The sequence below is a fragment of the Balaenoptera ricei genome, chromosome 8 (assembly GCF_028023285.1).
Source record: "Balaenoptera ricei isolate mBalRic1 chromosome 8, mBalRic1.hap2, whole genome shotgun sequence".
Classification (NCBI taxonomy): domain Eukaryota; kingdom Metazoa; phylum Chordata; class Mammalia; order Artiodactyla; family Balaenopteridae; genus Balaenoptera; species Balaenoptera ricei.
In genome coordinates this window covers 74637419-74665240 of record NC_082646.1, presented here as the reverse complement: position 1 = coordinate 74665240, position 27822 = coordinate 74637419, and the positions used below count along the sequence as shown (strand labels likewise).

Below are 27822 nucleotides of genomic sequence, written 5' to 3'. Positions count from 1 at the left end.
AACTAAGAGCCCACGTGCCGCAACTAAAGATCCTGCATGCTGCAACTAAAACATGCTGCAACGAAGATCCTGCGTGCCACAACTAAGATCCAGTGCAGCCAAAATAAATAAATATATATATTTTTTTTTTAATAAAATAAAATTGCAATTTCCCTTGCTATCTGGAATCACAGTGAGGGCAATCATGGGATTTTGAGCACTAATAGTGGTGGCTTTTTATACCAAAATTATTGATGTATCTTTTATTGACAGTGCTTCAATAAAGAAAGTGCAGTTAGTAAAGCGAAAAAAAATAATAAATAAAATTGCAATTTCCCTGGCAGGGATAAATCTTAGAGTGACTGAATTTGCCAGTTCCTTTCTCCTAGACAGGAGAGATGGTATAAACAGACATCTATTTTGCTTATATTTTTGGTGGGGAGCAAGAAAAGAGTAGGAAGAGAAAAAGAAAAAGCCAAGAGAGAAGACAAACAGGGAATGAAAGAAAAGATGCAGGGCTACAGCAATCTTGACACCTTCCCCATTTTACCGGCACAGGCTCGGCTAGCCAATCTGGAATTTGGCAACTTTCACCCAGCTGAAAATTAGGAGGAAGACAAATAAGTGTCTAACCAGCCAAAGCTGGTACCAAAAGATCCATCTACCAATGCTTCTTTCACAGAAGAAACCCCTGGGCCTTCACTTCTACACTCAGCCCCAGAAAGCTTGGTTACCTAGTTTCCAGGTCTGAAGCAGGAAATAAAAGAGGGGAGAAGGGTCAGTGCAGGAAGGTCCCCCTGACAACAACATGAAGTGGCAGTGGACAGCAAGGGAAGGAAAGGCCAGTGAAGAAGAAATGCAAGAAAGATTTCAGGAAGGACCACAGTCTGGGGCCTTTTGGTGTAGGAAGCTGGGACTTCACCCCTCGAGTGGTCCCTCAGGCAACCCTGACGTCCCAACAAGGTAAGTGACATTCAAAATGAGCCCAGGCCATCAGAAAAGGGCGAAAGTGTGCTCAGAATCTGCTCTGAGGATGCTTCAACTATGTATGATACATTCAGGAAGATTTCTTTCAACTTGTGAAAGAAAAAAAACTTTAGCATGCTTATAGTGGTAAATTCTCAGCTATCTGGGAAACTCTGCTATTTGCCTGAAAACCCACTGTCTGAAAACCCACTGTCTAGAAATCCTGACAGTTCCAGAACATTGTGAGGGACTCTTTCTGCAAACCCAGCTGACTAGCAACCCAGCTGGCCTGCCAGTATGCTTCTGCCCTGGTGTGCTGCTGTTTGCCCCCTGAAAACAATTTCCTTGAGGCTTGAGAAGGGAAGATGCTTACCCATCCACCACCACCCATGCCAGGGAGTAGGGGAGCTCAGGGCAGTAGATGTTACAGTTACCTTATGCCTCCATGGGTGACCTCCTTGGCCAGATGGATCTCCTGCTCACCCGCTAAGAAGAGGCTGACAGACCTGGAGCAGGTGTAGGGGGAAGAGCCACACTGCGGGTCGTTGTGCACCTGGTGGGGAAGAAGGGGCAGTTCGGAGGCCAGTGTGCAGGTTCCTGCCACACACCTGGCCCCGAGCTTCGGTTGTGGGCCCAGGGGCACCCTGTTGAGCTTCCACTAATGCCAACAGCCTGCCTGCTGCATGCCAAGCACGTTTCCTCTGTGATCTCTCCCAGTCCCCACAATACCACAGGAAGATCAGAGCTCTCATCACCTGCATTTCAGAGAGGAGGCAACTGGTGCTCAGAGAGGTGAAGTGACACACACAGCCAGGATTCTAATCCAAGTGTGCTGTCTTCCTATTTCCGGACTTTTCTGTTTATCCATCCCAGGTTATCCCATTGGATTGAAAGCCCAGTTACACACACCATCTCACACTCATACAAACCACACACACACACATCTCATATGTATATCACAGGGCACTCTCAAAGCACACACAATAAACACACACTCCTACCACAACCCTGGCAGATACAGCCTAGTCCTCCCCTGCACACACAGGCACACATGTCACTCCTGTGCTGCCTGTCACATACATGTCTCCTCTGGCCCCTGCTCAGACAGAACCTATACATCCAAGGCCATAGGACCCAAGGAGGGGAGGGGTGGGGCTCCCAGAGTTTAGGGAAAACTCTGAAAATGTCAATCTGCCAAATGTGGAAACCCGTCCCATGAGTGAGCAAACCTTCCACTAGGGGCTTCTCTGGTGGCACAGTGGTTCGGAATCTGCCTGTCAATGCAGGGGACAAGGGTTCGAGCCCTGGTCCGGGAAGATCCCACATGCCACGGAGCACTAAGCCCATGCACCACAACTACTGAGCCTGCGCTCTAGAGCTCGCGAGCCACAACTACTGAGCCCGCGTGCCACAACTACTGAAGCCCGAGCGCCTAGAGCCTGTGCTCCGCAACAAGAGAAGCCACCGCAATGAGAAGCCCGCGTACCGCAACAAAGAGTAGCCCCCTGCTTGCTGCAAATAGAGAAAGCCCATGCACAGCAACGAAGACCCAACGCAGCTATAAATAAACAAACAAACAAACAAACAAACTTTCACTAGATTATCATTAAATGTGGTTAAGCAGCCTGGAGCCATTTCAACTAAAAGTGGGACCTGTGAAAGCCATTCCATAGTCTAAATATTTTTCAAACTTGTGTGACCATGACCCATAGTGAGAAATATATACACATATAAATAAAACAAAAGTTTTACAAAATAATATTACCACTATTAATGTGTAATGCATCCCTGCAATATTTTCTATTTATAGTCTCTTTTTTCTTTCTTTCTTTTTTCTTTTTATGCTGGTTATGACTCATTAAGTTCATTTCATAACCCTTGAATGTGTGGCATCCCATTGGTCTAAGTAATTGTGACATATCCATCACGAAATGACAGTCATGATGTGTGATACCCATGATACCCCGAGGCAAAGCGGGGAGAGTTGGTCAGGGTTCCCAGTGCATCCAGGGCATAGCTCCCAGGCAGCCTCTTGGCAGGTCTATGCCTGAGACAGAAGGGGCACACCCAGCTGGCAGAGGGGTGACACTGAGCACCGGGATCTCCCCTATCTCCCAACCCCTTGGCCTTAACTCCGCACTGGCCAAGGTGCCCTCCAGCAGAGCTGGCTCCCCAAGTAAACTCTTCTCCAGGTAGAGAGCTGTGCCTGAAGGCGACTGCCCACTCGACACACAGGGTAAACGTGAAAACCAGGTCTGCCCGACAGTGAGTCTCACACATGTTCATATACAAGACAAACTTTTACTGAGCATTAATCCAGGTACTGGGAACAGCAGTTGAAAAGACATATTCCTTGCCTAGAAAGCTTACATCTGGAGAGTAGGACCAGAAACAGATCTCTGTAAGAGAAACACAATGACAGGGTAATGATGCGGAACTTTGGTTCCACAGAAAGGAGTCCCTGAGCCCACTCAGGAGGTCAGAGCATGCAGAAAGGCTTCTTAGAGGAGATCACCCTAAAGTGAGTCATCCAGGACCTCTACCATTTCCTCTGTGGCACCATGCTCTTTCTTATCTAAGGTCCGTAGCACCCAATGTCCCCTTGGCCTAGAATGTTCTCACATCCACGCCCCGACCAACCCCTTCACTTGGCTAGCTCTAATTCATTCTTCAAATCCCAACTTAAATATCACTTCCTCCAGGAAGCCCTCCCTGATCACCATCCTTCCCAGTAAGCAAGGTTAGGTTTCCATCACATGCTCTTCTAGCATTTGGAACTTCTCTATTGCACTCAGTTGCACTTGAAATGATTCATTTGACTTGATGTCTGTTTTCCCCATTAGACTATAAGTTCCATGAGGACAGAGACCACATCTGTGTCTTTGTTCACAGAGCCAGCACCAGGCCTTGTGCCAGGAAAAGAGTATAATTAAGCACTTAATGAATACTTGGTGAGTGAGAGACTAAGTGAATGAATGGCCAGGGGCAACCAGGAATGGGTGGGTGAGTGAGAACCGTGGAGCCCTCAGCTCCCTCCAGGTGCAGACGCCCTGGGCGGGAGCTGGGAGAGGAAAGGAAGGTGTCAGCCTCTCTAACCATGACAAGCAGATCCCAAGCCAGCCCAGCCTTCAGGGTCTAGTGGAACCTTCCTAGACAGGCAGGGCAGGGAACGCCTCACCTGGACTGAGAAGGTCTGCCCCTCGGGTTCATGGCGCCCCACCAGGGTGTAGCTGCCCTTCCCAGACAGGTAGTAGTAGAGGCCATCAAATGTCTCCACGTGATGCTGTCCCCACGCCCGGCAGATGCTGTCCCGCTCAGGGCCAACATTGTACACTGAGCCAGAGAAAAAAGAAGCTGTCTGTGCAGCAGCAGTCGGCTCCGAGCCAGAGGCTGGTGGGTTCCAGCCCTGGCAGGGCCACTCCCACTCCCCTCTAGCCCAGAGCCCCACGTCTCAGGCCCGCAGATTTCCCTGTACCCATGGCCCCTCTCGGAGGTGGGATGGAGCCCAGACCCACCCATCTGGCAGCGCGGCCCAGTGGCATTGAAGCGTCTGCAGTCGCAGAAGGCCGGGTGCACACACTCACCCCCGTTGAAGCAGGAGAACAAGTCTGCAAGGGAGACAGAAGGCACCGCCCCGTCAAGCCAAGATTGGCAGAACCCATCGAGGCAGCACCTCCCTCAGGCTGGGACCCCAGGCCCCAGCCCTCCCAGAGCTACATGGAACTCAGATCCCCATCACAGGTAGCCCTAGCTTTCCTCAGTAGCTAGCTTTAATGGGGGCAGGAGTAGGGCACCTCAGACTGCTGCCCCGCCCCATCCCTAGCCGGCTGTGGGGTGGGGTCTCAGAGTACCTGCCTTCCGTATGTGCCAAGTGGTCCCCAGGCCAGCCCCACCTAGGCCTTCAGCTTCCTAAGCTAAAAGTTCTTGGCCACCAGGCAAGGCAGGCGGAACTGCGAACATGGAGCATATGGGGTGAGCAGGGAGACTGCCCAGAGATCTTCATGTACTGCTCTTCCTCGCTGTTCCATTAGCTCAGGGAAAGAGTCCAGGGCATAAACCAAGGGAAGGGGAGGGGCCTCACATTTGTAATATAGTAGAAAGGAAGGCCACAGAGGATGACAGGACAAAGCAGAGCAGAGTGTGGTGAGGGAAGGAGCCATAATGTGAGAAGAGGGGCCACAGACAGAGGCCAGATGACGAGAGAGGCCATGGACATGGGACAGGCGAAGGGAGAGGCCATGGACATAGGACAGGGCAAGGGGAGAGGCCACAGAAAGTAGAAAGAGGCTACAGACACAGGGTGACGTAGAGAGGGAAAAACAACCACTAAACAAGAAGCTCAGTCTCTCTGGAGTCAGATAGTGTGAGGCAGACAGCCGCAGAGCCATGGTCATCAGAACAGGGTACTTCCTCAGCCAGGAAGGAGAAAGCAGAGTAGAGCTGGAGGCTGGGGCTGGGGACGGTGGAAAGAAACCCCATGCAGGGAAAAGAGGTCCCAGGAGGCCCCGAGAGAAGCCTGGGCCTGCGCTCACAGGGCTTTCTGCAGGCCAGGGCCTCCCACGGGCCACAGGGAGGGGGCACTTACAAGATGGTGCACATTTGGCCCGATGGAGTCGCCTTTCCCAGGAAGACATGGCCAAGGAGTCCAGGGCTTCAGCCTCCTTTTAAAGACAGGAGAAGGAAGAGAACGCAATCAAGGGCTAACCTCAGGGAGCAGCAGCCTTCCCGGCGGTCACAGCCCTTCCTGCCCCTCAGCGGGAGGGAGGCAGGCCCTTTGCCACTTGGTGCCTCAGTCACCCCACTTCCCCAGACCCCCCTCTGAGAGGTCTGCAAGGCAGGATTTTCAGGCCTGTCTTAGGTCCGGAGGAGTGAGGCCTGGTTTACACCCTCCCAAGTGGCGTCGTGGTGGCAGGCTGGGGAGGCCTGTAGCCTGAACACACCCGCTGCCCTCCAGGCTCCAGGGTGTCGTCCCCTCCACCGCCCGCCCGCCGCCTCCCCAGCTCCTTCCCTCCCTAGTAAACCTCTGTGTCCTCCACAGCCCGGAACAAAACCCCCTTGTCTGGAGAACAAACACGACACCTCCTCACCACAGAAACCACATGGGGCAGAGCTAAGAAACAAAGGCAGCCCCTCACCCCAGGGCAGGGGGACATCCCCCCGACCCCCCACCCAACCTTTTGGACACTTCTAACAGCAAACACAGTGCCTCGCACATCACCACCGGTTGTCCTCAGAACTCAGCTCTGAGCCAGGACTCTCCCCAATACCACACATCCGAGGACACAGGCAAAGCCCTGTGAGACCCTATTTTCCAGACCAGAAACCCCAATGCACGGTCTCTTGAGATACAAAGCATCTGAAATCAGGACTGCCCGAACATCATGCATGTTCCATCACCACAGGGCTAGCCGCCCTCTCAGGACTCCAGCCCGAGGTGTCTGACGTCACCTGGGACTGGGACCCTGGGCACAGCAGGCTCCTCCCTCTCAGGACCTCAGCCCCCGCATTTGTACAACTTCCCGGACCGGGTGCCCGGTCTGGCCCAGGGATGGTGAACGGGAGCACGTGTTCTTTCTCACAGGGCCAACGAGGCACAAACCACACTGAGGGTGTTTGTCTCACATGTTTTCTCCCTCACTGGCACCTCTGCGTCCCCAGGCTGAATCCCCAGCCTCTAGCAAAGGACTTGGAACACAGGAAGTATGCAGAGCACCTGATCCCTGGAGCCTAACCCCAGCTCTTTGCACCTCCTGCAGGCACCCACCCCCTCCCCCTTCACTGTCCTGCTGACCCCCTCGGAGGTCACTGGCCCTCCTCGACCAGGTATCAGTGTTCTCACTCCCTGGTTCCTGGGTCCTCCCAGCTCTCCTTACCCTGTAGATCCAGGCTGAGCCCCAGGAGTCAGGCTTCCCACCCTGGTAGTAATCGGTCTCACGGGGCCTCAAAGACCACTGGCAATGGAAGAGAGCAGCCGGGGAAAGGCTCATCACCAACAACCCCCAGGCCCGAAGAGCTTAATTCAACTTGGTCCTTGTGCCTCTCCCCTCCTCGCCCCCCTCTCCCCCAGATGTGGCCCCTGTGATCGGCCTTGTGAGGGTAAGACAGCCTGTGCTGCAAAAAGTCGAGGCCATTTTCTGGAGAAGAATTTTAAATCCTGTCCAAATGATTCATCTTCAGTATAGATCAGGAGTTCTTAATCATTTTTATGCAATGAACCCCTCTGTCAATCTAGTGATGCTTACGGGCCCCTTCTTGGAATAAATGTTTCTAAATACATAATATAAAACATAAGATTACAAAGGAAATCAAGCATATTGCAATGCAGTTATCAAATATTTTATAACTGGGTGACAGTAATATTTGTGCTTCTTTATTAATACGTTAAATCACAAGACCAAGCAGCAGGCCGTATCACTGCCAGAATCTGGGGGCAGTGAGCATAAATGAGATCTGGAGATAGCAACAATGATTGCAAGGTGATAGGAAAATATCTGTGATTTCTACTGGTGACAGTCACAGACACTGCTATTATTCTGTGGTCTGTAGCCTCTAGTAATAATTAAAGGGAAGGCTAAATTTCAGTTCCATTGAGGAACAAATGCATTTTTCCCCCATCCAAGTTCATGGACTCCTGGTCTACACCATCAATTCTCCGGAGAATGGCTGAGCTCTATAGAGTGAGGTAGCACTGAAATGAAGGGTGGTGGTCTACGGGTCTGAGACCCCCCTCCCTCACTGAAGAGGGCACTCCAGGCAGAAGCCCTCAAAGGATCCCCAGGTTCACCTTCTAACTATTTGCCTCATTCCTCCCCACCCTCCCCCAACTCCAGCAGCCTTAAAGGAGGGCCATTCTAACCCCTTGTTTGCTCTAAGGAGTAACGTGAGAAACCTACTGGGGTTGCCAGTAGGTTGGTCTAGATGCTTCCCCAAGGAAAAGAAGGGGAGGCCTACCCTGGAATCCAGCAAGGAAAGAAGCCCACTAGGGGAATGAGATGCTTGGGGAAGGATCATTACCCCCACTAAAATACAGGGATTCCTGGGGTCCGGAGGGGCATTCATGATACGGGGGAACAAGCTGGCTCCATCCGGAGACCTTGCTCTGCTGTGCCCTGAGGGCCCCGGCAAATCATTCACCTACCTCAATTTCCCCATCTATAAAAAGAATGATAAAAAATTTTTTTAAATAAAATAAAAATAAATAAAAAGAGTGACGACATTATCTTTCAATTCAAACTGTACCTGACTGTGATTCTAAAACTTGGGGCCTGAGGAAATGGGCAAAAGAGAAAAAAAAAACCCATATAATCCAGACATCAGAAAATAAGCATGCCCTTAGTAGATGCAAACTATTAGATACAGAATAGAGAACAAGGTCCTACTGTATAGGACAGGGAACTATATTCAATATCTTGAGATAAACCATAATGGAAAAGAATATAAAAAAGAATGTATATATATGCATAACTGAGTCTCTTTGCTGTACAGAAGAAATTAACACAACATTGTAAATCAACTATACTTCAATTAAAAAAAAAAAAGAAAAGAAAAGAAGTATGCCCCCTCCTACCTTGGGGTCTTCATATCTATTTCCAAAGGGCAGGTATCTGGGACACACTGTTTTCTATTATAAATGATGCTCCCATCCTACTGGCACAAGGAGCTCCCCACAGCTGATCCCCAGGGCCAGGGTGCGTGAAATTGAGGCTCGAGATTCTCTGGGGGACCTGGCTTCGGGTGGGCTGAATTTGTAACGTGTCCGTGGTTGTAGAAAGGAGACAAATGCAGGCCAGGATTAGAAAGAGAAACTGAGTCACCTGATCCAGAGACCGAAGAAGTTTGGCAAAGAGAGAAAACAAAGCACCACCTCTCCCTAACGCACGGAGGAGCTGGAGGAGCTGGGGAGGGTAGGCAACAGTGAATGGTCAAGACTCAGAGGATGGTAGTCAGGGATCTGTTTCTCAACCAACCTTTCCTTGCAAACCCCACCAGGTGGCCCGGTTTTTGTCTCTCCTCTCAAGGCAGCACTGCTGGGGCACTGCTCAGGGATGAAGAAGGGCCTCTGACAGGGTTTAGACCAGGCAGGGAAAAGAGACTCCACTCCCCCAAACCCTCACCTTCCTACTTCACCAAGGGAAGGAAAGAGCTCAGCTGTCTCCTGATAGCACCTTTGTGCCTTCCTCCCCTAAAAAACAATTTTTAAATAAATAAATAAATAAACTGGCTACAGGGCTCCAAGAGATTAGGAAAGTGGGAATAGAGGTATCCTATAAATTTGCGTACTTCAGGCACATTCTAGGAATCTTGTTTGTTCCCTCTGAATAACTGCAAAGACACCCTTCCTGCAACCTACAGAGCTCCCTGCCAGCCTCAAACCCAGAGAGAAATAAGCCCCTGCCCAGTGAAGCCCCCCTTCCCCAGGCCTCCCCTTACCTGGCCTCCCATCACTGTTGTAGCATCCCCTATGGCAAGGATCGCCTCCTGATGGCTGTGGCTAGATGAGAAACAAGCCTGGCATGGGTGAGGGGATAGGAGTGGGCCATGCCTCCCCACCACCCCCAGGCCCATCCCACCCTCTATGCTAACCCCTGGGGTCACCCACGCCAGGAATAAAGATGGAACCAGTGAGTGGGGCAGCCACAAGCTCTTGCCTACTCACCTGGGATCCTGGGCTGGCTCAGGCTGCAGCTCTGCATTGCCCCAGGGTGTGGGTGCTGCGGCTGGGGAGGGGGATTACTCTCTACTCAAGCGATGCCTCCCACCACCTGCCCCCCACCTGCTAGGAAGCCTCTCTCACACCCCATTCTCTCTCCCTGCAGCCTTCTCAAATCCTTTCTCCCCCCTCCCTGGCGACTCTTCTCCAGCAAGGGTCTCCCTCCTCCTTCCCACTCTCTGTGCCCCAGTTCTCTCTGGTTCCCCCCACTTGGGTATCTTCCACCCTGCCGAGCTTGAGAGCCATTCCCCTGGTTGTGGCTGACCTTTCTTTCCTTCTGCGGTCACTCTCCCCCGACCCACTCCCTGGCTGTCCCCCTGCCCTCCCTCAAACCTTCTTTCTTTCCTGCCTCTCTCCAACTTGCCCAGGCCCGTCCCCCTAAAGGTTCCCTCAGCCCCCTGGGGTCCCCTAGTCCACACCCGTCTCACCGAGAGAATGTAGCGGCAGGGACTCCCCTGCCGGCTCACCCCGGGTCAGCCAGACGCAAGCGACTAGCAGGCAGAACGCGGGCGCCGGGGCCCCCATAGGGGCACGCGGGGACTAGGAAGCCTGAGCGAACAGCCGGGGTCCCGAGTGCCTCTCGCGCGAAGGCAGAGTAACACCTACTCGTAGGAGGCCGCCGTCCCTCTCGCTCTCTTGCCCTGGGCTTCCCTTCGCCCTGCCTCCCAGGCTCTTGGCTCCGCCCTGAGCTGGAGTGACAGGACTGCCCAGCTCATTACCATAATTTAGGCGCCTGACGGTGGCCCCGCCTTTGCCCTTCTTGGCCTTAAGCTGCACCTCCCCAGGGGAGGCTGGATTCAGATCACTCAGCCCTAAATCCCTTGGGGGAGCAAGGAGGCAGTCTGTGCAACTTCCAACGTCCCTTGCTCCTCAGAGATCCCTGGCTCTGGAACCTGGGTTTCCGAAGCCCCTAACACCAGAGACCCAAGATGCTGTTATGAGTCTGGTCCTATGCACTCCTTTTACAAAGGCCCGGGGACATGCTACTCCGTGGTCAGTGGCAGACCAGGGCTCAGGCCTGTGGAGTCGTAGCCTGTGCTCCCACCACTCCCCACTACAGCCTCCTGAGTCCCCAAGTCCCCACCCTACCCCCGGTTTTGAACACCTCTAGAGAATGGATCATGCCTTAATCCTCTGTATGTCCAGCACTAGCTCAGGCCCCAGCTTGGGGAATGTTGACTGAGTGACAGAAGTGCCTCACACTCCCATATTATTGCTCCCATCAAGGCCATACCTTGACAAAACAACTTTAATTTTGTGAACAAGATACCCTCTCTGTCCAGGGGGAATTTTAAAATGGTAGAAATGTGGGCCTCTGAGAGCCTTGGGAAACTTTGTATCATTCACTTGGCCAACTAAGTGTTAGAACACCAACTAGATGCCAGGCCTTATAGATGATGATGATGATGATGATAATGACGATAGTGTTGGCCCTCATAGGCCCCTGGGCAGGGGTATACATTTGGGATGCATTCATTCATTCATTCATTCATTCAATTTGTTGAGCAACTACTCCTCGCCACACATTGTTCTGGGAATAAAGTGGTAAATAAAGCACACATAGCTATCCCTGTTGTGGTCCATGCACAGGTTGGAAGAAGAATTTCCAGACACCAAGTATTTTAGAAAACAGTGAGTTTATGGAGAACAAAGAGCAGAGTTAGTGAGGGGCGCTGCAAGTACAGCCGGCCGACTTCCTGATGGACCAGGGAGAGGTGACCCCATTTGTGGGCTAGTAGCCTAATTTTGTAGCCTGAAGACAAAGAAAATTCCTGCTGGCAGGATGGCATTAGGTGATTAGTCAGGGTGCTACAAGGTTGCTACCTGGTGAATATTTTACCTAATATGGAGTTGGGCGGGGGGTGGGGGTGTGGCTGTCCGGTTTAGGAGAGCCCATGTCAACAGTTGCTATGGGGGCTTGGTTAATTCCGGAGTTTTTAATCCTATGTCCTTGATGTAGGGCTCCACAAGCCCCACACGGGGTATTTGAAGCCATGGGGTTAGATGGGAAGATGAAGAGGAAAGAGCAAAGGATGGAGCCTTAAAGAACACTGGTTAAGGAATGGGTGAAGGCAGGGCTGTCTTAGTGGAAGCTTGAAAAGGAACATTCATGATGTAATAGGGAAGGACAAATCTGACTCCATATTGAAGCTGTTTCTTTTACTTTAACCTTTGTATTCTATTGCTTTTGCTACAAGTTAAGAATGTTGCCAATTGCCTGAAATATACAGGATAGCCCATTCTCAAGGCTCTGACCTTTAAAGGTATAACACTTTCCCATTCATATAGAAATAAAAAGTTTCAGAACAGAGAATAACATTTGTCTTGTTGGACCTTTATAGGAACATTGTGACCCAGACCTACCTGGACAGCTATATGAACAAAGAATTCCGGCACCAAGAAGTTTGCAACCTCACCCCTTCCCCTTTCAGTATAAAAGAAGCCTGAATTCTAACTCAGGGAAGATGGTTCTTTGGGACACTAGTGCACCATGTTCTTGGTCTGCTGGCTTTAAAAATAAAGTTGCTGGGGAGGGGGAAGGGTAAGCTGGGACTAGGTGAGAGAGCAGCATGGACATATATACACTACCAAATGTAAAATAAATAGCTAGTGGGAAGCAGCTGCATAGCCCAGGGAGATCAGCTTGGTGCTTTGTGTCCACCTAGAGGGGTGGGATAGGGAGGGTGGGAGGGAGGCGCAAGAGGGAGGGGATATGGGGATATATGTATGCATATAGCTTGTTCACTTTGTTATACAGCAGAAACTAACACAATGCTGTAAAGCAATTATACTCCAATAAAGATGTTAAAAAAAATAAAAAATAAAAATAAAAAATAAAGTTGCTGTTCCTTGCCCCAACAACTCGTCTCTCAATTTATTGGTCTGTTGTGCAGTGAGCAGTTCAAACTTGGACTCAGTAACAATGAGAAAGGAGAACCAGGACTCAGTTTTGTCCCTAAAACCAAGAGGGAAGCATTTAAAGAAGAGTCTGCAGGGGGCAGTGGTCATGTAAAAGAAGGATTGGGGTGCCAGTGGATGGCATTCCCCTCATAAGGGCATTTGCTGCTCTGCCTGGATTCTATATACGAAATAAACAGCCATATGACATAGTTACGAAATGCAGAAAATCAACAAAGTAAATTGGAGGGGAATATATTTTGTGTGTCTTTCCTGGGCCTCTGAAAATCTCACAATTCTTTTATCTCTGACTTAACTAGTTAATACGAAGGGGAGAACATGGATGATATTTTAAGGTTCTTCTCCAGGAAGGATTTATATCTTAAACTAGGCAATAATTTAGCCCAAATAAAAATAGTCTGCTGACAACACTTCAGCTATTGGTGGTGGGCTGCAAAGGAGGGGGTCTTTAGGTGCCTCTGAAGTTACAGTTGTTCACTGATTTGGGCTGCTGTCCACCTCCTGTCCCCTGTCCCTTGACATGGTGCAAACAGGGCAGGCCCTCACCCTGAGTTAAATCCAAGAACAAGCCCCATAATTAAAAGTGCCCACTCTTTCCATTCACGTCTGTTTTTATCACCCCTCTCCTGGCCCCCTCTTTCCTCTCAGTCTGTCCCAGGCTTGGTTCATCATTATCTTTGCACCCCAGCACTAGACCTAGGAGTCAAGCAAACTTTGGTTGAATTGAATCAAATGAATCAGATGGGGCCTGGGCCCTGGGTAAAGGTCAGCTGTAAATCAGGATGTCATTGCCAGGCCCTTCTATGCTTCTGTGTGTGTGTGTGTGTGTGTGTGTGTGTGTGTGTGTGTGTGTGTGTGATTGGAGGGGAGCTAGGGAACGTGGGAGGGGAAATCAGTTAAGAAGGGGCACTCCCACCCACTGGTTCAGGCTCCTGTGGGCCACAATAAGACCAGCCCCAAAGAATTCACAAAGAGAAGATTTCTTCCAAGTGGGAAAAACCCACGGAGGAATGCACACTGAAGGTGAGATGCCTGGCAAAGGGTGACAGACAGCTTCCTGAGATCCTTTCCCTCAACTGCGTGTGCCTGGGAGCCATTCCAAGAGCAGCGCCAGCCTCAAGTCCAACCACCGCTGCCACCATCACTGACACACACTCCAGCCCATTTGCTCCAGGGCGTCAGTGAGAGGCGACGCGATTCAGGACTTGGGCCTCCCGCCTCCCCGCGGCCCCGCCCCGCCCATCCCAGGCCCCGCCCCCTCCCTCCCAGGCCCCGCCTGTCAGGGTCGCCGCCTCTGCCGGCTCGGGGCAAGCAAGCACTCCGCACCCCAAGGAGCTAGTTGTGTAGCAAGCGGTTCGATCTGGCCCAGCCATGGACCGGAAGGTGGCCCGAGAATTCCGGCACAAGGTCAGAGCTGCTAGGGGCCCCTCAAGCGCCCCGGACCTCGGAGTCCGGGGCGGAGTGGGTGGGAAGTGGACACCCTCGGCACCACCCCTCGCTTTCCCAGCAGGGCCTGGGGCTTTGGGCAGGCTGGGACCCCGAGGGTCATTTGGTTGCCAGCAGGGATCCCCAGTAAAATGAGGGAGGTGCAGTGGGACTCTAGGTATAGGAACCACTAAACTGATCTCCTTAAAGTGTCCTTTCTCTTTCTGCGCTCCAGGTTCGGGACTTCTCTGGGGTTAGAATTCCTTCCAGTCTTGGTCTGAGACAGGCTATTTCTCTGAGATAGCCCATAGCGGGCAAACCCCCTCCCTGCTGGTGCTCCCAGCTCTGGGCTGTTGGAACGTGTGGAGAGGGTTTGGGGTAGTGTCTGAGAGGTGAGGACTGGTAGAGAGGGGAAGTGGGTGCTTCCTTCTGTCTTTTGACCTCAAAATTCCAGTTCGAAGCACTCCAGGCAGCCCCCTCCCCACTTAAGGGCATTTCTGACGGCCTGAGAAGTAGCTGCGGACCTGGGGCTGGCCAGGGGGCAGTGGGAGGAAGGGAGGAGGCCCAGGCAGTCAGCCAGAGCCTTCGGGCTCTCCCCTGGTGTGTCCCAGTGAGGGGCCTCATTGGTGGCCCGGAATCCTCAGAGACCATCACGGAAAGCTATTGGATTTCACCCAGGCTTTCCAGAACTGTTTCCAGAGCTGTGCAGGAGTCACTGAGACCCTAAGGTCAAAGAGGACCATTTGAAGAGACCCAGTGGACCACCCCACCAGGCCTGAGGATGCCTCAGAGCCCAAGGATAAAGGCAGGGGTGTCTGGAGCTACCCACAGGCCCTGCCTGAGGGACGGGTGACAGTACCTTGAGGCCTGCCCAGAAGGGCAGTGTCTTTAGACCAAGCCAACCCCCTTCCCAGGCCTGAGGGGGCAGAGGTCAGGTAGGCAAGGTCAGGATGCTTAGCCCCTCTCTCGCCACCCAGAGGCCCAGGGGAGCCCAAGGAGCCAGCCAGTGCGGAGGCCACAGGGGCTAAAAGCCAGGGGCTTGGGGCTAGGGGCCGACGGTCAGTTGTTCATTTAAGAAACATGCTTTGAGCACCCACCCTGTGCCAGACCCAGCCTGTGCCCTCAAATTGCTGGTCATGTGGGTGGGAGGCAGACCTACACTAATAACTACCCACAACTGGGTGCTGAGTGTTGGAATCAAGGTTTGGTGGGGGGACAGAGAGAGCAGCTCATACTGGTGGAAGTCTTCTGAAAATGAGGCCTTGGGATACCAGGGGTGAGAGATAACCGGAAGTTCAAGCAGGAGTTTGGGGGCTGGCAGATAGCAAGGGGAGTGTGAGAGAGTGTTCACCAGCTCATCCTGTTGCAAAGGGACCTGAGGGGAGAAATTTCAGCCGCTGAGGCCGTTTGGTGAGTGTAGATTTCAGGCAACCCACGTTGAAAGAGCACAACTGCCCGTCCCCCACCCCAAGATGACTCAGGCTTGAATTTCAGTTTCCTGCCCCTGGGCTGAAAATAATGTCGGGTCCTCTTTTGTCTTCTCCTCATGGGGTACTTTTCTCTGCCTCTTTGAGGGAATTATATCTGGGGTCCCTGGTGTCTGACTCAGCCCCTGGGTTAGCCCCTATTCCTCTTCCACAGGCCCCATGGGCTCCAAAGGGCCTCAAGCCTCTGTGTTTCCACTGCCCTGCTCTTCCGCATCACAAAAGTCATTACCTATTAATGCCCCTGTGTGAGCAGGCAGGGCATGCTGGGCAAGACTGGGGCTGGACTTTGTGCCCTGTTGCTTCGGAGGCAGCAGCAACCTTCCCCTCCCAGGGTGGAGATCATCTAGGAACTGTGGAGAGAGGATGAAGCAGCAGAGGAGAGACCTTGCCTGTTGATTGCTTTCTAAGATGTCCCTTCCCTAGCGTTTCAGAGCAAATTTACCCCTTGGGAATGGTTTGTAATCTAAATAAATTCTTAGTCATTGGAGGTAACATTTTAAAGGTAGTGTGTTGTCATGGAAAGTGCTGTGTGACCTGGAGCAAGTTATTAACCTCTCTGTGCCTCAGTTCTCCAATCTGTTAAATAGGGATAACAATAATATTTAACTAGTAAGTTTGTTGTGAGTACTAGATGAGATCTACACATGTGTAGGAAGCTTAAATAGACCCTTTTACTTAGTGAAGCCTCAACAAATGTCCACTGTTGTCTATTGTCTGGAGTTAGGTAGAACTGGGGTCAAATCTCAATCCTGTCACTCACTGCCAGTGAGACCTTGGGCAAGCCACTTAATCTTGCCGAGCTTTAGTTTCCTTAGCTTTGCGATGAGGTTCGTAGTGCTTACCCCACAGGACAGTTAGGATTAAATAGGAATTCAAATACTGGCTGCTCTGGTCATTTGGTAACCATTTGGTAAATGACCACACTGTTCCCAGCTGATACCTGCAGAGCATTCTGTTGGATGAGCCAACAGTCTCCAGGCCATTGAGCAGGGACTGTTGGGCTTGTGCAGTTTCCCCAAGGCCACCAGCAGACCAGCAGTACTTGCATGCCCTTCCCGGTCACAGCCTTGGAGTCAGGATACCAAGGTGAGGGGAGGGGGTATCAGAGACTAAGACTTCTACCCCAGAGAACCAGCTTTTCAAAAGAAGGCTGCCCCTATGCTCACTGCATCTGCATGTTGCAGGAACTCGGTTACTCATTTGCTCAAAAAGTATTTATTGACTGTTCAGCAATCATGCATTTATGGGCATCTATACTGTGACCTGCCCAAAGCTAGGCATCTGGCAGAAGAGGTTGGGGGGATAAATAAGAAGGTCAGAAAGAGCCTCTACATTCTAGGGATTTGCTAATCATTCATTCAGTCATTCATTCATGCATGCAATAAATATTGACTGAGCTACTAATACATGCTGGGCAGTACTCTAACCATTGAATAACAAAACAAAGTCTCTGCCCTCTTAGAGAGCACTTTCTAGTGGGGAAGACAGACAGTTAACAAGTAAACCAAAGTATCATATATGAAAGTATCATATAATGCCAAGTACTAATGAATGCTATGAAAAAAATAAACTGAGGTGAGGGGATAAAGTGACAAGATAGTACTTTTTATAGGATAGTCAGGAAAACCTCTCTGAAGAAGTGATATTTGAGCAAAGACATAAAAGAAATGAGGGAAGGAGCCATGGGGATATATGTAGAAGAGCATTCCAGGAAGAGGGAACAGCAAGTCCAAAGGCCCTGAGGCAAGCATTTGCTTGCCTTCTTTAGGAACAGCAAGTAGGATGGTGTTTCTGAGAATTATGGAATGAAGAGTGGTAGGGCGTGGATCAGAGTGGTGGTGGAGCCCTGATAGGCCATACTCAGGATTTTGGGTTTTGTTCTAAGTGAGAGAAGCCAGCTGGGGAGTGACATGACTGAATTACAGTTTAAAAGAATTGCTCTGACTGCTGGTAGAGAACAGACTGAGAGGGCCAAGGGTAGAAAAGGGACCCTCACTTAGGAGGCTTCTGATGTAGCCCAGGGCACAGGGAGGGGAAGCGGGGGTTGGACCAGGTGGAGTGGCCAGACCGAGGATACATGTTCAAGGTAGACCTGACAGGCTTTGCTGATGGGATTGGCTGTGGGTGTGGAGAAAAAGGTATCAAGGGTGAGACTATGTGTTGGGAGGAGCAGGTTGGTGGGGACAGAGCGGGAGGTGGTGGAAACCAAGAGTTCCATTTTGAATGTTTTATGTTTGAGATGCCTTTTACATCTCCAAGTACAGAGGTGACTAAGAATGCCCTCTTGCACTGTTGGTGGGAATGTAAATTGATACAGCCACTGTGGAGAACAGTATGGAGGTTCCTTAAAAAACTAAAAATAGAACTTCCATATGACCCAGCAATCCCACTCCTGGGCATATACCCTGAGAAAACCATAATTCAAAAAGAGTCATGTACCACGATGTTCATTGCAGCTCTATTTACAATAGCCAGGACATGGAAGCAACCTAAGTGTCCATCGACAGATGAATGGATAAAGATGAGTGGCACATATATACAATGGAATATTACTCAGCCATAGAAAGAAACGAAATTGAGTTATTTGTAGTGAGGTGGATGGACCTAGAGTCTGTCATACAGAGTGAAGTAAGTCAGAAAGAAAAACAAATACCGTATGCTAACACATATATACGGAATCTAAAAAAAAAAAAGATGGTTCTGAAGAACCTAGGGCCAGGACATGAATAAAGACGCAGACGTAGAGAATGGACTTGAGGACATGGGGAGGGGGAAGGGTAAGCTGGGACGAAGTGAGAGGGTGGCATGGACTTATATATACTACCAAATGTAAAATAGATAGCTAGTGGGAAGCAGCCGTATAGCACAGGGAGATCAGCTCGGTGCTTTGTGACCACCTAGAGGGGTGGGATAGGGAGGGTGGGAGGGAGACGCAAGAGGGAGGAGATATGGGGATATATGTATATGTATAGCTGATTCACTTTGTTATAAAGCAGAAACTAACACACCATTGTGAAGCAATTATACCCCAATAAAGATGTTTAAAAATATATATATATTAAAAAAAAAGAAGGCCAGTAGCTGTAGGAGTGTGAAAATCAGGGGAGAGGTCTGTGCTAGGATAAGCCTCAGTGAATCCTTGGGGAATAGGTGGTATTTAAACCCCAGAGACTGATGAGGTCACTTAGGGACACAGTGCAGATGGAAAGAAGACCCAGAACAGAGCCTGGAGCACCCCAATCTGTAGAGGAGAGGAAGAGGAGAAGAAACAGCAAGGAAGGCAGGAGAACCAGCAGAAGAAGGGCGTGATCGTCTGTGCCCAGCACTGGGTCAAATGCTACCAACTAGGTAGCATGACACGAGTCTCTTGAAAAGATGAAGGACAATAAAACATGAGTCAGATAAATCCAGTACTATCTGGGATGCACAATGTGAAGGCCTGGGCAGAAGTGGAGCTAGATCCATTCATCCCAGCGACATTTATGGAGGATCCACTCTCTGCCAGCTGCTGAGAACATGGAATTTGTATTCATTTATTCTTACTTAGTTTAATTAACAAACACTTAGAACTTGCTACTTTCCAGGCACTGTTCTAAGTATTTAACAACTATTAACTCAATGAATAATTAAAAAAACAATTTTTAATCTCTCATAGAAGGATGAAGTCCTATGAGATACTTTTATCCCCATTTTACAGATGAGGAAACTGAAGCACAGAGACGTGCAAACTCAGATGGGGAAGGGGCTTGTGGCCTCACTCCCCACCTTCCCCTAGACCTGTGTCGGGACTAGATACAGATTAGTGAGAGACAGGCAGGTGAAGAAAGAAAGTCCGACACAGCTTGGTGAGTCCCATGGCAGAGGTGGGGACAAAGTGCCATCCCGTGCACAGAGAATGACAGGACAGGCTTTGTGGGGGAGCCTGAGGAAAGACTTGACCAAGGAGAGCTGGTATTTGAGGAGACTTGCAGGTGGAGGAAAAGCTCCAGAGAAGTACTGCTGGTACCACCAGTACTAATACCTAAGGTTTCACACCAGCCAGGGTCGCAGCAGGAAGCAGGTGGCTCATCCAAATGGGAAACTGAAGAGTTTTATGAAGGGACTGCATAAAGGGAAGGGCAGGGATGGCTGAGCTGACAAGGCGTGGTAACACAGTCTGGGAGGAGCAGCAGCTGGAGGCCAGGGGCTCCTGAAGGGGCAACGGAAGGGGGTTCCAGAACAAGGGAGAGCATGGCTGCAAGAGAGACGCCCAGTCAGACGCTGCAGCCTCAGCTGGGGGCACCTGCCTCGTGGTGGTCCAGCATGGAGGGAGCCGGGGAATCAGAACCCCACTCCCTTTCTCCCCAGGCCCTCTCACCACCCCCTGGCTGAACACAGCAGGGAGCAGAGGGCAAGGGGCCCATGCAAAGCTTCCTGGGACATAAAACCAGGTGGAGGAGGCTGGGTTGTGGGTCTGGAGGCAAAAAGGAAGAGATCCAGCACACATTTTAGAGCCGTTGAAATTTTGGAGCCCTGGGCACTGTCCTAAGTACTTTATATACATTCATTCATTTAATCCCCAGCACAGCCCCAGGAGGGCAAATGTCACCCAGTGGAACAACATGCATTATTTAATTTGCTTCTTGCTCTCTTTCTCCTTCTTTGGCTGGGTGCATGCCTGGAGTTGAATTTGCATAAGCTGAAGGTTGTGTGCTTCCCCTGTGCGGCTGTTCTGAAAGGCCAGTCCATATGCAGGAAGGCGGGGAGATGAGGCTGGAGAGGGCTCAAGGCCAAAGCCAGAATTTGCCTCCACTGCCCCAGACACGGGGCCTGAACCTTATGAGGGGGGAGATGCACCTCCCCCGCTCACCATGCAGGCCAATAACACTGAGCCAGCTGAGCATCTGTCAGAGAATGCCCATGCTGGATGGAGGGGACCAGACACAAGGTGGGTGGGAATGGGGGATTGATGTGATAAAGAGACCCCCACACAGTTTTTTGTAGATGGTGGCCTCCTTAGGGCTTCTGTGCCCATCATCAAGGGGGATCCAAGAAAAGGAAAAACTTTCTAAATCTAGCTGTAGAAAGAAGACACGGTCTTGCACACAGTAGGTGCTCAGTAAACGTGTACTGGACAAATGCAAACAAGAAAGTTCCATCTATAAGTGGATATCATGTGGTAGTTAGAAAACAAGCAGGGGTTTTGGAGCCAGCAGGCATCTCATCTCTCCCACTTCTCTGAGCCTCTATTTCCTCATCTGTCTAATGGGGATAATAATATCCATCCACTTACAGGGTTGTTGGGTGGTTAAAGATAATGCAAGTAAAGTTCTTCAGACTTGGTGGCCAGTCTGTAAGCAGAGTCTGTACTGAATGAGGGAGCCGGGCAAGAAGGGCCTCGGGCTGGGAGGCCCGTGAGGAGGCTCTGGGCTGGGCACGGTCAGGAAAGACTCTAGAAGAGGGGGCTTGGACTCCCCTTAAATGAAGGCAGGGGTCAGGTGGGAGGAGGGAGGGCAATCCCTCTTGCTTGGGTCTGGGATCTACTCTTTGTGAGCAGTGGGAACTGAGCTGAGAGGAGACAGATCCAGGAGGCTGTGTACTGAGGAGCGATGGGAAGGTGACTCGACTGGGCGGAGAGGAAGGAAGGAGGGCTCCAGTCTAAGGCAGAAGGAGTTCATTCGTCATTCAGCAGGCACACTGAGCACTGTGCACCTGTGTGCATGGCACGGTGCTGTTGAAGACCTACTTTGTGCCAGGTGGGTTACAGGTACCTGAGCTCAAGGTTTCGGGAGAATGGTACAAAGGGCCCAAGGGCAGGGCTCCCTGAAACTGATCCTTGGACTGGTGCTGGATAGACCCTCCTGGGGAGTTTGCTTGAACCCAGATTCCAGGAGGAGGGGATACCATATACATTTTTTAAATATTTAAAAATTTGAATTACAGTGGTGAGGTTACTGCACAGTTTGGGCTTCTAGAGAAAGTTCCATGCTTCTCAGTTGTCTTTCTCGGTGCCTTTTAAAGCCCAGAGACTGAGGTGTGACTGTGTGTTTTCACTTGGGTGTGGTCAGAGAACAAAGCAGTGCTGTTATCCCTGAGTCTCTCTGGAGACATTCCCAGGTGGAGACTGGTCAGGGTCACGAGAGTACCACCATTTTGATTTATCACTTACATTGTACTTAAAGAGCATTCTACATAAACCGGATGTGTTTTCCCAGATATAATGGTATGTGGATAATTTTTTAAATGGACGAGTTGAATTTCTGGGGGTCAGTGAAACATTCTGAGTGAGGATGGGAAGGTTCCAATATGTTGGGGGAAGGGTCTGTTCAGCTGCAGCCTGAGTCCCACTTGGGGAATGATGGAGATGGCCCTGGAGGAGCAGGTAAGGGCAGAACTGAAGGCCAGGATTGGAGTGACCTAAGCAGTGAGAGTGGATGGACATCAGGCTAAAGAGCTGAACTTTGCGGGCTGCCTCAGAAGGAGACTGGTAGGATGTGGTTTCTCAGTGGGGCCTCTAGATGCAGTGATCAGCATTGGAGGGCTGCCCACAAGGACCGGGAGCCTGGGACCCCCGGGAATAGGCTGTTTCCACAGAGAGCATCTCCAGGCGTTCTATGCTTGGCCCAGGAAGGCAGAAAAGCAGAACCCTAGACTCTAACATTGGAAATTGCCCTTGTCTTCCATTCCCACTCTCCACCCAGTGCCTAATCGCTGTCTACCGAGGACAGTGCCTCACTTCTTACATTTAGTGATGCAGCAGGAGGCATTTCTGCAAGGAGGGGTGGGAGAGAGCTTCAGTCTTAAGGCCTCAGTCAATAAGAGATTTCCCTCTCCTCTACTTTGTCTTATGTCACCACCCATAGCTGGAATTGAGCTAGAAGCCCTTTGGTTGGGTTCTCCTCACTGCAATCAGAGCAGATGGGATTTTTATGCTTCCTTAGAGAACAGAACATCTGCGGTTCCAAGAGTCATCCAAAAGATGTTGTGTTTTCTTTCTTGTTATGAACCAAACCCAAAGGGTTTTCTTAATGGTACAGAGGAGAGTGGTGGGGATTAGAGATAAGGGAGATCTTCTTGAGAGCAAAACGTTTCAAATTTTGTCCTAAAGAGGCCCTGGAGTTTTTTTCTCTGGAAGGCCTGACTCACCCACGCAGTGGTGCCAGCAGGAAGAGCATAGGCTTTGGAATCAGATAGACCAAGGTTCAAATCTTAGTTCTGTCTCTTATTAGCTGTGGGACCTTGAGTGAGATGGCTTAACCTCTCTGGTCTTCAGTTTCCTCATCTGCAAAATGGTGTGAGAACATTGGCCTTGTAGGGCTGGTGAGATAAACAAATGGAATAAAGCCCGGAAAAGCTCCTGGTGCCATCCCATGATGCAAATATTATTTCCCTTCCCCTTCTGTTCCAGTGATTCCCTTTCTCCCATCTGATTGTGGATGTACCAAGAGGCAGGGGGATGGACAAATCCATTTGATGCTTATTTATTGACCACTTACTATGCATTAGGCACAAGAGATTTGGAACAAACAGACCTCATCTCTCCCTCATGGGGTTTTCTGTCTGATGAAGGAAACAGACCAATTCACAAAAAAGCAAGCCTTTAATTACAAATTGTGACTCTTACGGTGAAGGAATTGAAGCATCTCTAGGGTGTGGGAGTGGGTTCTGTTTAGATAGGTGAGCAGGGAGACCTCCCTGGGGAGGAGGCCAGCCATGCAGGGAAGAGGGGAAGCAGTCCAGGCAGAGAGAACAGCACATGCGATGGCCCTGAGGCTAGAGCGAGTGGGGCCTGTGGGAAGCACTGAAAGGAGGCCCATGCAGCCAGTCAGGAGCTGAAGTTGGGCTTTGATAAGTTAAGGTAAGGAATTTGGATTTGAATTTTGTTTTGAGTACAATGAGAAGCTATTAAGTACTCAAGTGATATGATCCAATTTATTTAAATATTTCTGGCCCCTGATCCTAGGGAAATTCAGAATTTTTCTCTGCTCAGACTCCTTTACCACAGCCACATGTGGGCAGCCCAGGCCTATCTTGGTGCTGTTCCCCACCCCTCTCTTGCAGGCCCAGGCAGAGTAGGGAGAGAGAGTCCAGGCTGGGCCCTCATAGAGATGAGCCTTTGGAGGTACCCACTTCTGTGGTGTGTGTAAAAGCCCGGGCTACCACCTAAGATTCAGTACCACCCACTGTAGCTGATGCTTCTGTCCCCCATCTTCTGGCTAGCTGGGAGCCCCTGGCCTGGAGGAGAGGGGCAGTGAAGTAGGAGAAAGCAGCAGTGCCCTTCTTGGAGCAGGTGGGATAGACTTCTGTAGCTGCTGAAGCCCAACTGTGAGTCAGTGAGTGCAGGGCAAGCCTCCTAGGTTATTCTCATCTTTAATGAAATGCTCAGCCTAATTCTAGAGGGAAGGGGGTACAACTAGGTGGAGACAAGAAATCTGTATTCTGTACCCCTCCTGTTCAGCCCAGAAATCCCAAGGGCTGGGCCCAGTACATCCTCTCTGTGTTGGGACAGACAGATTTCCCCCAACCTTCCAGAATCCTTAAGATACCCATAGAAAAAGGCAAAGATGCCCTGGCCCTCCTCTGAGGACCAATCAGGTGGGAGCTTGCAGCTTCCAGCAGCAGCTTCTCCCTCTGTGGGCTGAGGCCCTGGACCATGCTGTTGGGCCTGGAGGCTGGAGGAGGGAGGGACCCAAGGACCCCTCGCGCCTCCACCCTGCCCTCTTACTCAGTCCTGGGCTGAAGAGAGAGCTAAGGATATAGTGCACAGAGATTCACACTGAGCTGTCCCAGGGAGTGGAATCTGGGGCTCCTGGCCCACCAGCTCCCCTGGGATTGAGGTGCTAATGAAACAGCTCTTGACCCTGACCTTGGACTCCCAGCCATTGACGTCAGTGAAGTTGAAATAATGTAACCCGATTCTCCCCTTGGGGTGGCGGGGGAGGCATACAGGGGCCTGGGAAGGGGAAGGAGTGACCAGAAGTCAGGGCCGACCCAGCTTAGGCCAGGACTGGACAAGGAGGAATTCAGTGGTCGGGTGCTCCGGGCGGGTGGGATGTGCTATCTGAGCGAGTGGCCTAAATCCTTTCTGAAAGCAGTTATCCGGCACTACAGCCACCATCAGGTAAGACAGTGGGCTTCTTCCAGAGCGGGGAGCTGACGTTGGTGTTGCCACACTGGACACAGGTGACACAGCCATGGAGGTGATCGGCAGCACGGCTGCCATGGGGGTGCATCGCTGTCACATGGGGGTTCACGTGTATGATATCCGTGTGCATGCCTGTGTGCACACACATCACTCCACCTGGGGACGAGGCTCAGCCTGACCACATCGGATGTTTAGAGGTACTCTTGGAACCACATTGGGGTGGTCTGCACAGTCTGATGTGTTGGAGTCAGGGGGCCACCCTGGCTCTGGCTTCCTTCCTCTTCTCACAGCCCTGAGGAGATGTGGAGAAGGTCCCCCAGCAGGGGCCTTCCCTTCCCTGGGATCTGCTATCAGGGTGCTGGGCCTGGAGCTGTAATTCTGCCTTTGGGTTTTCCAGGTGGATTTTCTGATTGAAAATGATGCAGAAAAGGACTATCTCTACGATGTGTTGCGGATGTACCACCAGTAAGTGTACTGGGTCCAGCTCCTGTGGGCCACCCCAGGTACCTCTGTCTTCAGGGAATCCTGGGATGGATTGTTGTGAGACAGGAGGACCTCCCCCTCCTATCCTGGGGGGCTCAGGGAGGCTGATGCTCGGTGTTCCTGGGAATCAAATAGACACGCCATTCACTTGTCTCAGCAAATATTCACACAAATACACTGTGCATGCCTCTGTGCTAGGGGATAGGGGTACACGGATAAGCAAGACAGGCTGGTTGCTGCCATCGAGTTGCTTACAGTCTGATGGGGGAGGCTGTCAAGTAGCCAGATAGGTTCAACAGAGTGTGATTGCTGGGATAGGACAGGAAATGCCAGCTGGTCCCAGTGCCAGCGTCAGATGTCTGTTATCGCTCACCCGCTTTTTGATTCATTCAGCAACATTTATAAGCTCCTGCCACTGGCCGGGCACCATGCAGAGTCTGGAAATGAATATCTACTTCCTTTCCTCAACTAACTTGTGGCTTAGTTGGGGGAGATGGACAGACACTAGCAACTAATACAAGTTCCAGTAAAATAACTGCTGAGTAGAGGTAAAAGCAGGAATGTAAAGAAAGGAGTTCTCAGTTCTCACTGTGGAGGGAGGATCAAGAAGGCTTGAGCTAGGTTTTTGAAGGGTAAGAAGGATTTTGCTGGGTGGAAATATCAGGGAAGGACATTCCAGGATGAGAGATCAACATTAGCAACGGTTTAGAGATGTGAAAGCACAGGTTGTGACTGGGAGGTGATGAGTGATCTGGGGGAGTAGAACTGGGACACACCGAGATCATAAGAGCCACCAGCCTGGGAAGTTCCACAGAAACAGGTCATGGAGGCCCTGAGTCTACTAGGAAGGATGGACTGTGTCCTCTGGGCAGTGGGGAGCCATCGAAGGGTTTTGAGAAGGGGAGCAATTTACATTTTAAAAAAAGATGGGCTGAGAGTGAGCCAGTCAGCTGGCAGCTGGAGAAGTGCTGGCCCCAGACATTGAGGGTCTGAACGGTCTGAGGTGGAGGTTTGTGAGAGATAGTATGAGGCTGCAGCTCAGAGCAGGAAACAAGGGGATGAGAGGGCTCACCGCCATCTCAGAGAGGTTTCCTGTCTGGAAGGATGCTGGGCTTCAGAACTAGGCAGAGCTGACTTTGAATCCTGGCTTGATTTCATCCGCAGGATGGGTTAACAACCCCTACTTCGATGGTTTCCTTGAGGTACTTACATGGGAGAACAAACTCTTCTGAGACACCCGACCCATCGTTAGGGGCTCTGGGCTTTTCAGGAGAGTTCTCCTCAATTCCAAGGCCTGGGCCCAGTGGGTGGGGACCCAGCCCAGGGCTGCTTCCTCTGGGAATCCTTGGGTCTCAGAGGTCATGGCTAAGGGGGAGGCTTCAGGGTCCCTGTGTCTCTGCAGAACCATGGACGTGGCCGTGCTTGTGGGAGACCTGAAGCTGGTCATCAACGAGCCCAGCCGCCTGCCCCTGTTTGACGCCATCAGGCCTCTGATCCCACTGAAGCACCAGGTGGAGTACGACCAACTAACCCCCCGGCGCTCCAGGTGCGGAGGGAGCCACAGGCTGGAGGCAGGGGTGGGAGAGGTCACCCTGGGATGGACAGGGTCGCTCACGAGTGGATGGGGCAGCGCTGGCCATCAGGCCAGAGCTGGGCCGTCACCGGCCCCTCCTCCCATGGCAGGAAGCTGAAGGAGGTGCGTCTGGACCGGCTGCACCCCGAAGGCCTCGGCCTTAGCGTGCGTGGCGGCCTCGAGTTCGGCTGCGGGCTCTTCATCTCCCACCTCATCAAAGGCGGCCAGGCAGACAGCGTCGGGCTCCAGGTGAGTGAGCAGAGCTCGGGGGATGTGGGGACCAAGCCCTCAGGCTTCCTGCCTCCCCCTCATTCACTCACTAGGCTGTGTGGTGTAACGTGGTCACCTCGCCCTTCTGAGCCTTTGGGAGAGGAAAAGGTGACATATCCTGACAGATTGTCCTCGGGCCTATAGAAGTCTGGCTGCAGGCACTTGCCTGTTTTCTTTTTTCAATTTTTATTGGAGTATAGTTGATTTACAATGTTATCTTAGTTTCAGGTGTACAGCAAAGTGAATCAGTTACACATATACATATATCCACTCTTTTTTAGATTCTTTTCCCATATAGGCCATTATAGAGTATTGGGTAGAGTTCCCTGTGCTGTACAGTATGTTCTTATCTATTTTGTATATAGTAGTGTGTTGCCTGTTTTCTTGAGTGGAGCTGAGAACCTGGCTCCCAGCTGCTGCTGCCCCTGCTGCACTGCACCCCACCTCCCTTATGTCTGAAGGAAGAGCATAATTATGTCCTGACACCTGAAGTTCTGGACACATAGCCTTCTTCCTGGAAGGGAAGAGGAAATACTGGCATAGTGCAGTGCTTCAGAGCATAGACTCTGGAGCTGGAATGTCCTGGCTTTGCTATTCATTAGCTGTGTGACTTTGGTGAAATTACTTAACCCCCTGCCTCAGTTTCCTCATCTGTAAAATGGGATGATGATAATACTACTTACCTCATCAGGTTGTTACACCGGAATAAATGAATTCATATTACAAAGTACTTGTATCAGTATCTGGCACATAAATGCTGTGTGTTAGTTTGCAGAAAACAACATGTATTTTACACTCCCAGAATATATATGATTTCTGTTTGTGTTTGCTTAAGGAAACACACACACACACACACACACAATGCAGTTACTTGTTGGAGGGGGAA

General features: G+C 50.9%; 2 protein-coding genes across 3 annotated transcripts in view; one reads left to right on the top strand and one right to left on the bottom strand.

Annotated features, from left to right (window-relative positions):
• Positions 1-10180, bottom strand: part of OTOG (otogelin) — an 86213-nt gene extending 76033 nt beyond the window's left edge. Inside the window, exons 1-7 of the mRNA XM_059929580.1 lie at positions 10084-10180; positions 9602-9662; positions 9376-9436; positions 5531-5606; positions 4461-4553; positions 4124-4278; positions 1380-1498 (exon numbers count right to left, since the gene is read on the bottom strand). Coding sequence (XP_059785563.1) covers positions 1380-1498; positions 4124-4278; positions 4461-4553; positions 5531-5606; positions 9376-9436; positions 9602-9662; positions 10084-10180 — 662 coding nt within the window. The remainder of the gene's footprint in view (positions 1-1379; positions 1499-4123; positions 4279-4460; positions 4554-5530; positions 5607-9375; positions 9437-9601; positions 9663-10083) is intronic.
• Positions 10181-13861: 3681 nt separating this feature from the next.
• USH1C (USH1 protein network component harmonin) overlaps positions 13862-27822 on the top strand; it is a 52245-nt gene continuing 38284 nt past the window's right edge. The window contains exons 1-4 of one of the 2 annotated variants that reach the window (XM_059929578.1): positions 13862-13981; positions 25008-25075; positions 26496-26639; positions 26777-26915. In XM_059929578.1, the coding sequence (XP_059785561.1) occupies positions 13946-13981; positions 25008-25075; positions 26496-26639; positions 26777-26915 (387 nt within the window). In that variant the 5' untranslated portion in view covers positions 13862-13945. Of the gene's footprint in view, positions 13982-25007; positions 25114-26495; positions 26640-26776; positions 26916-27822 lie in introns of those variants that run through there. The other variant, XM_059929579.1, reaches the window with a different exon arrangement.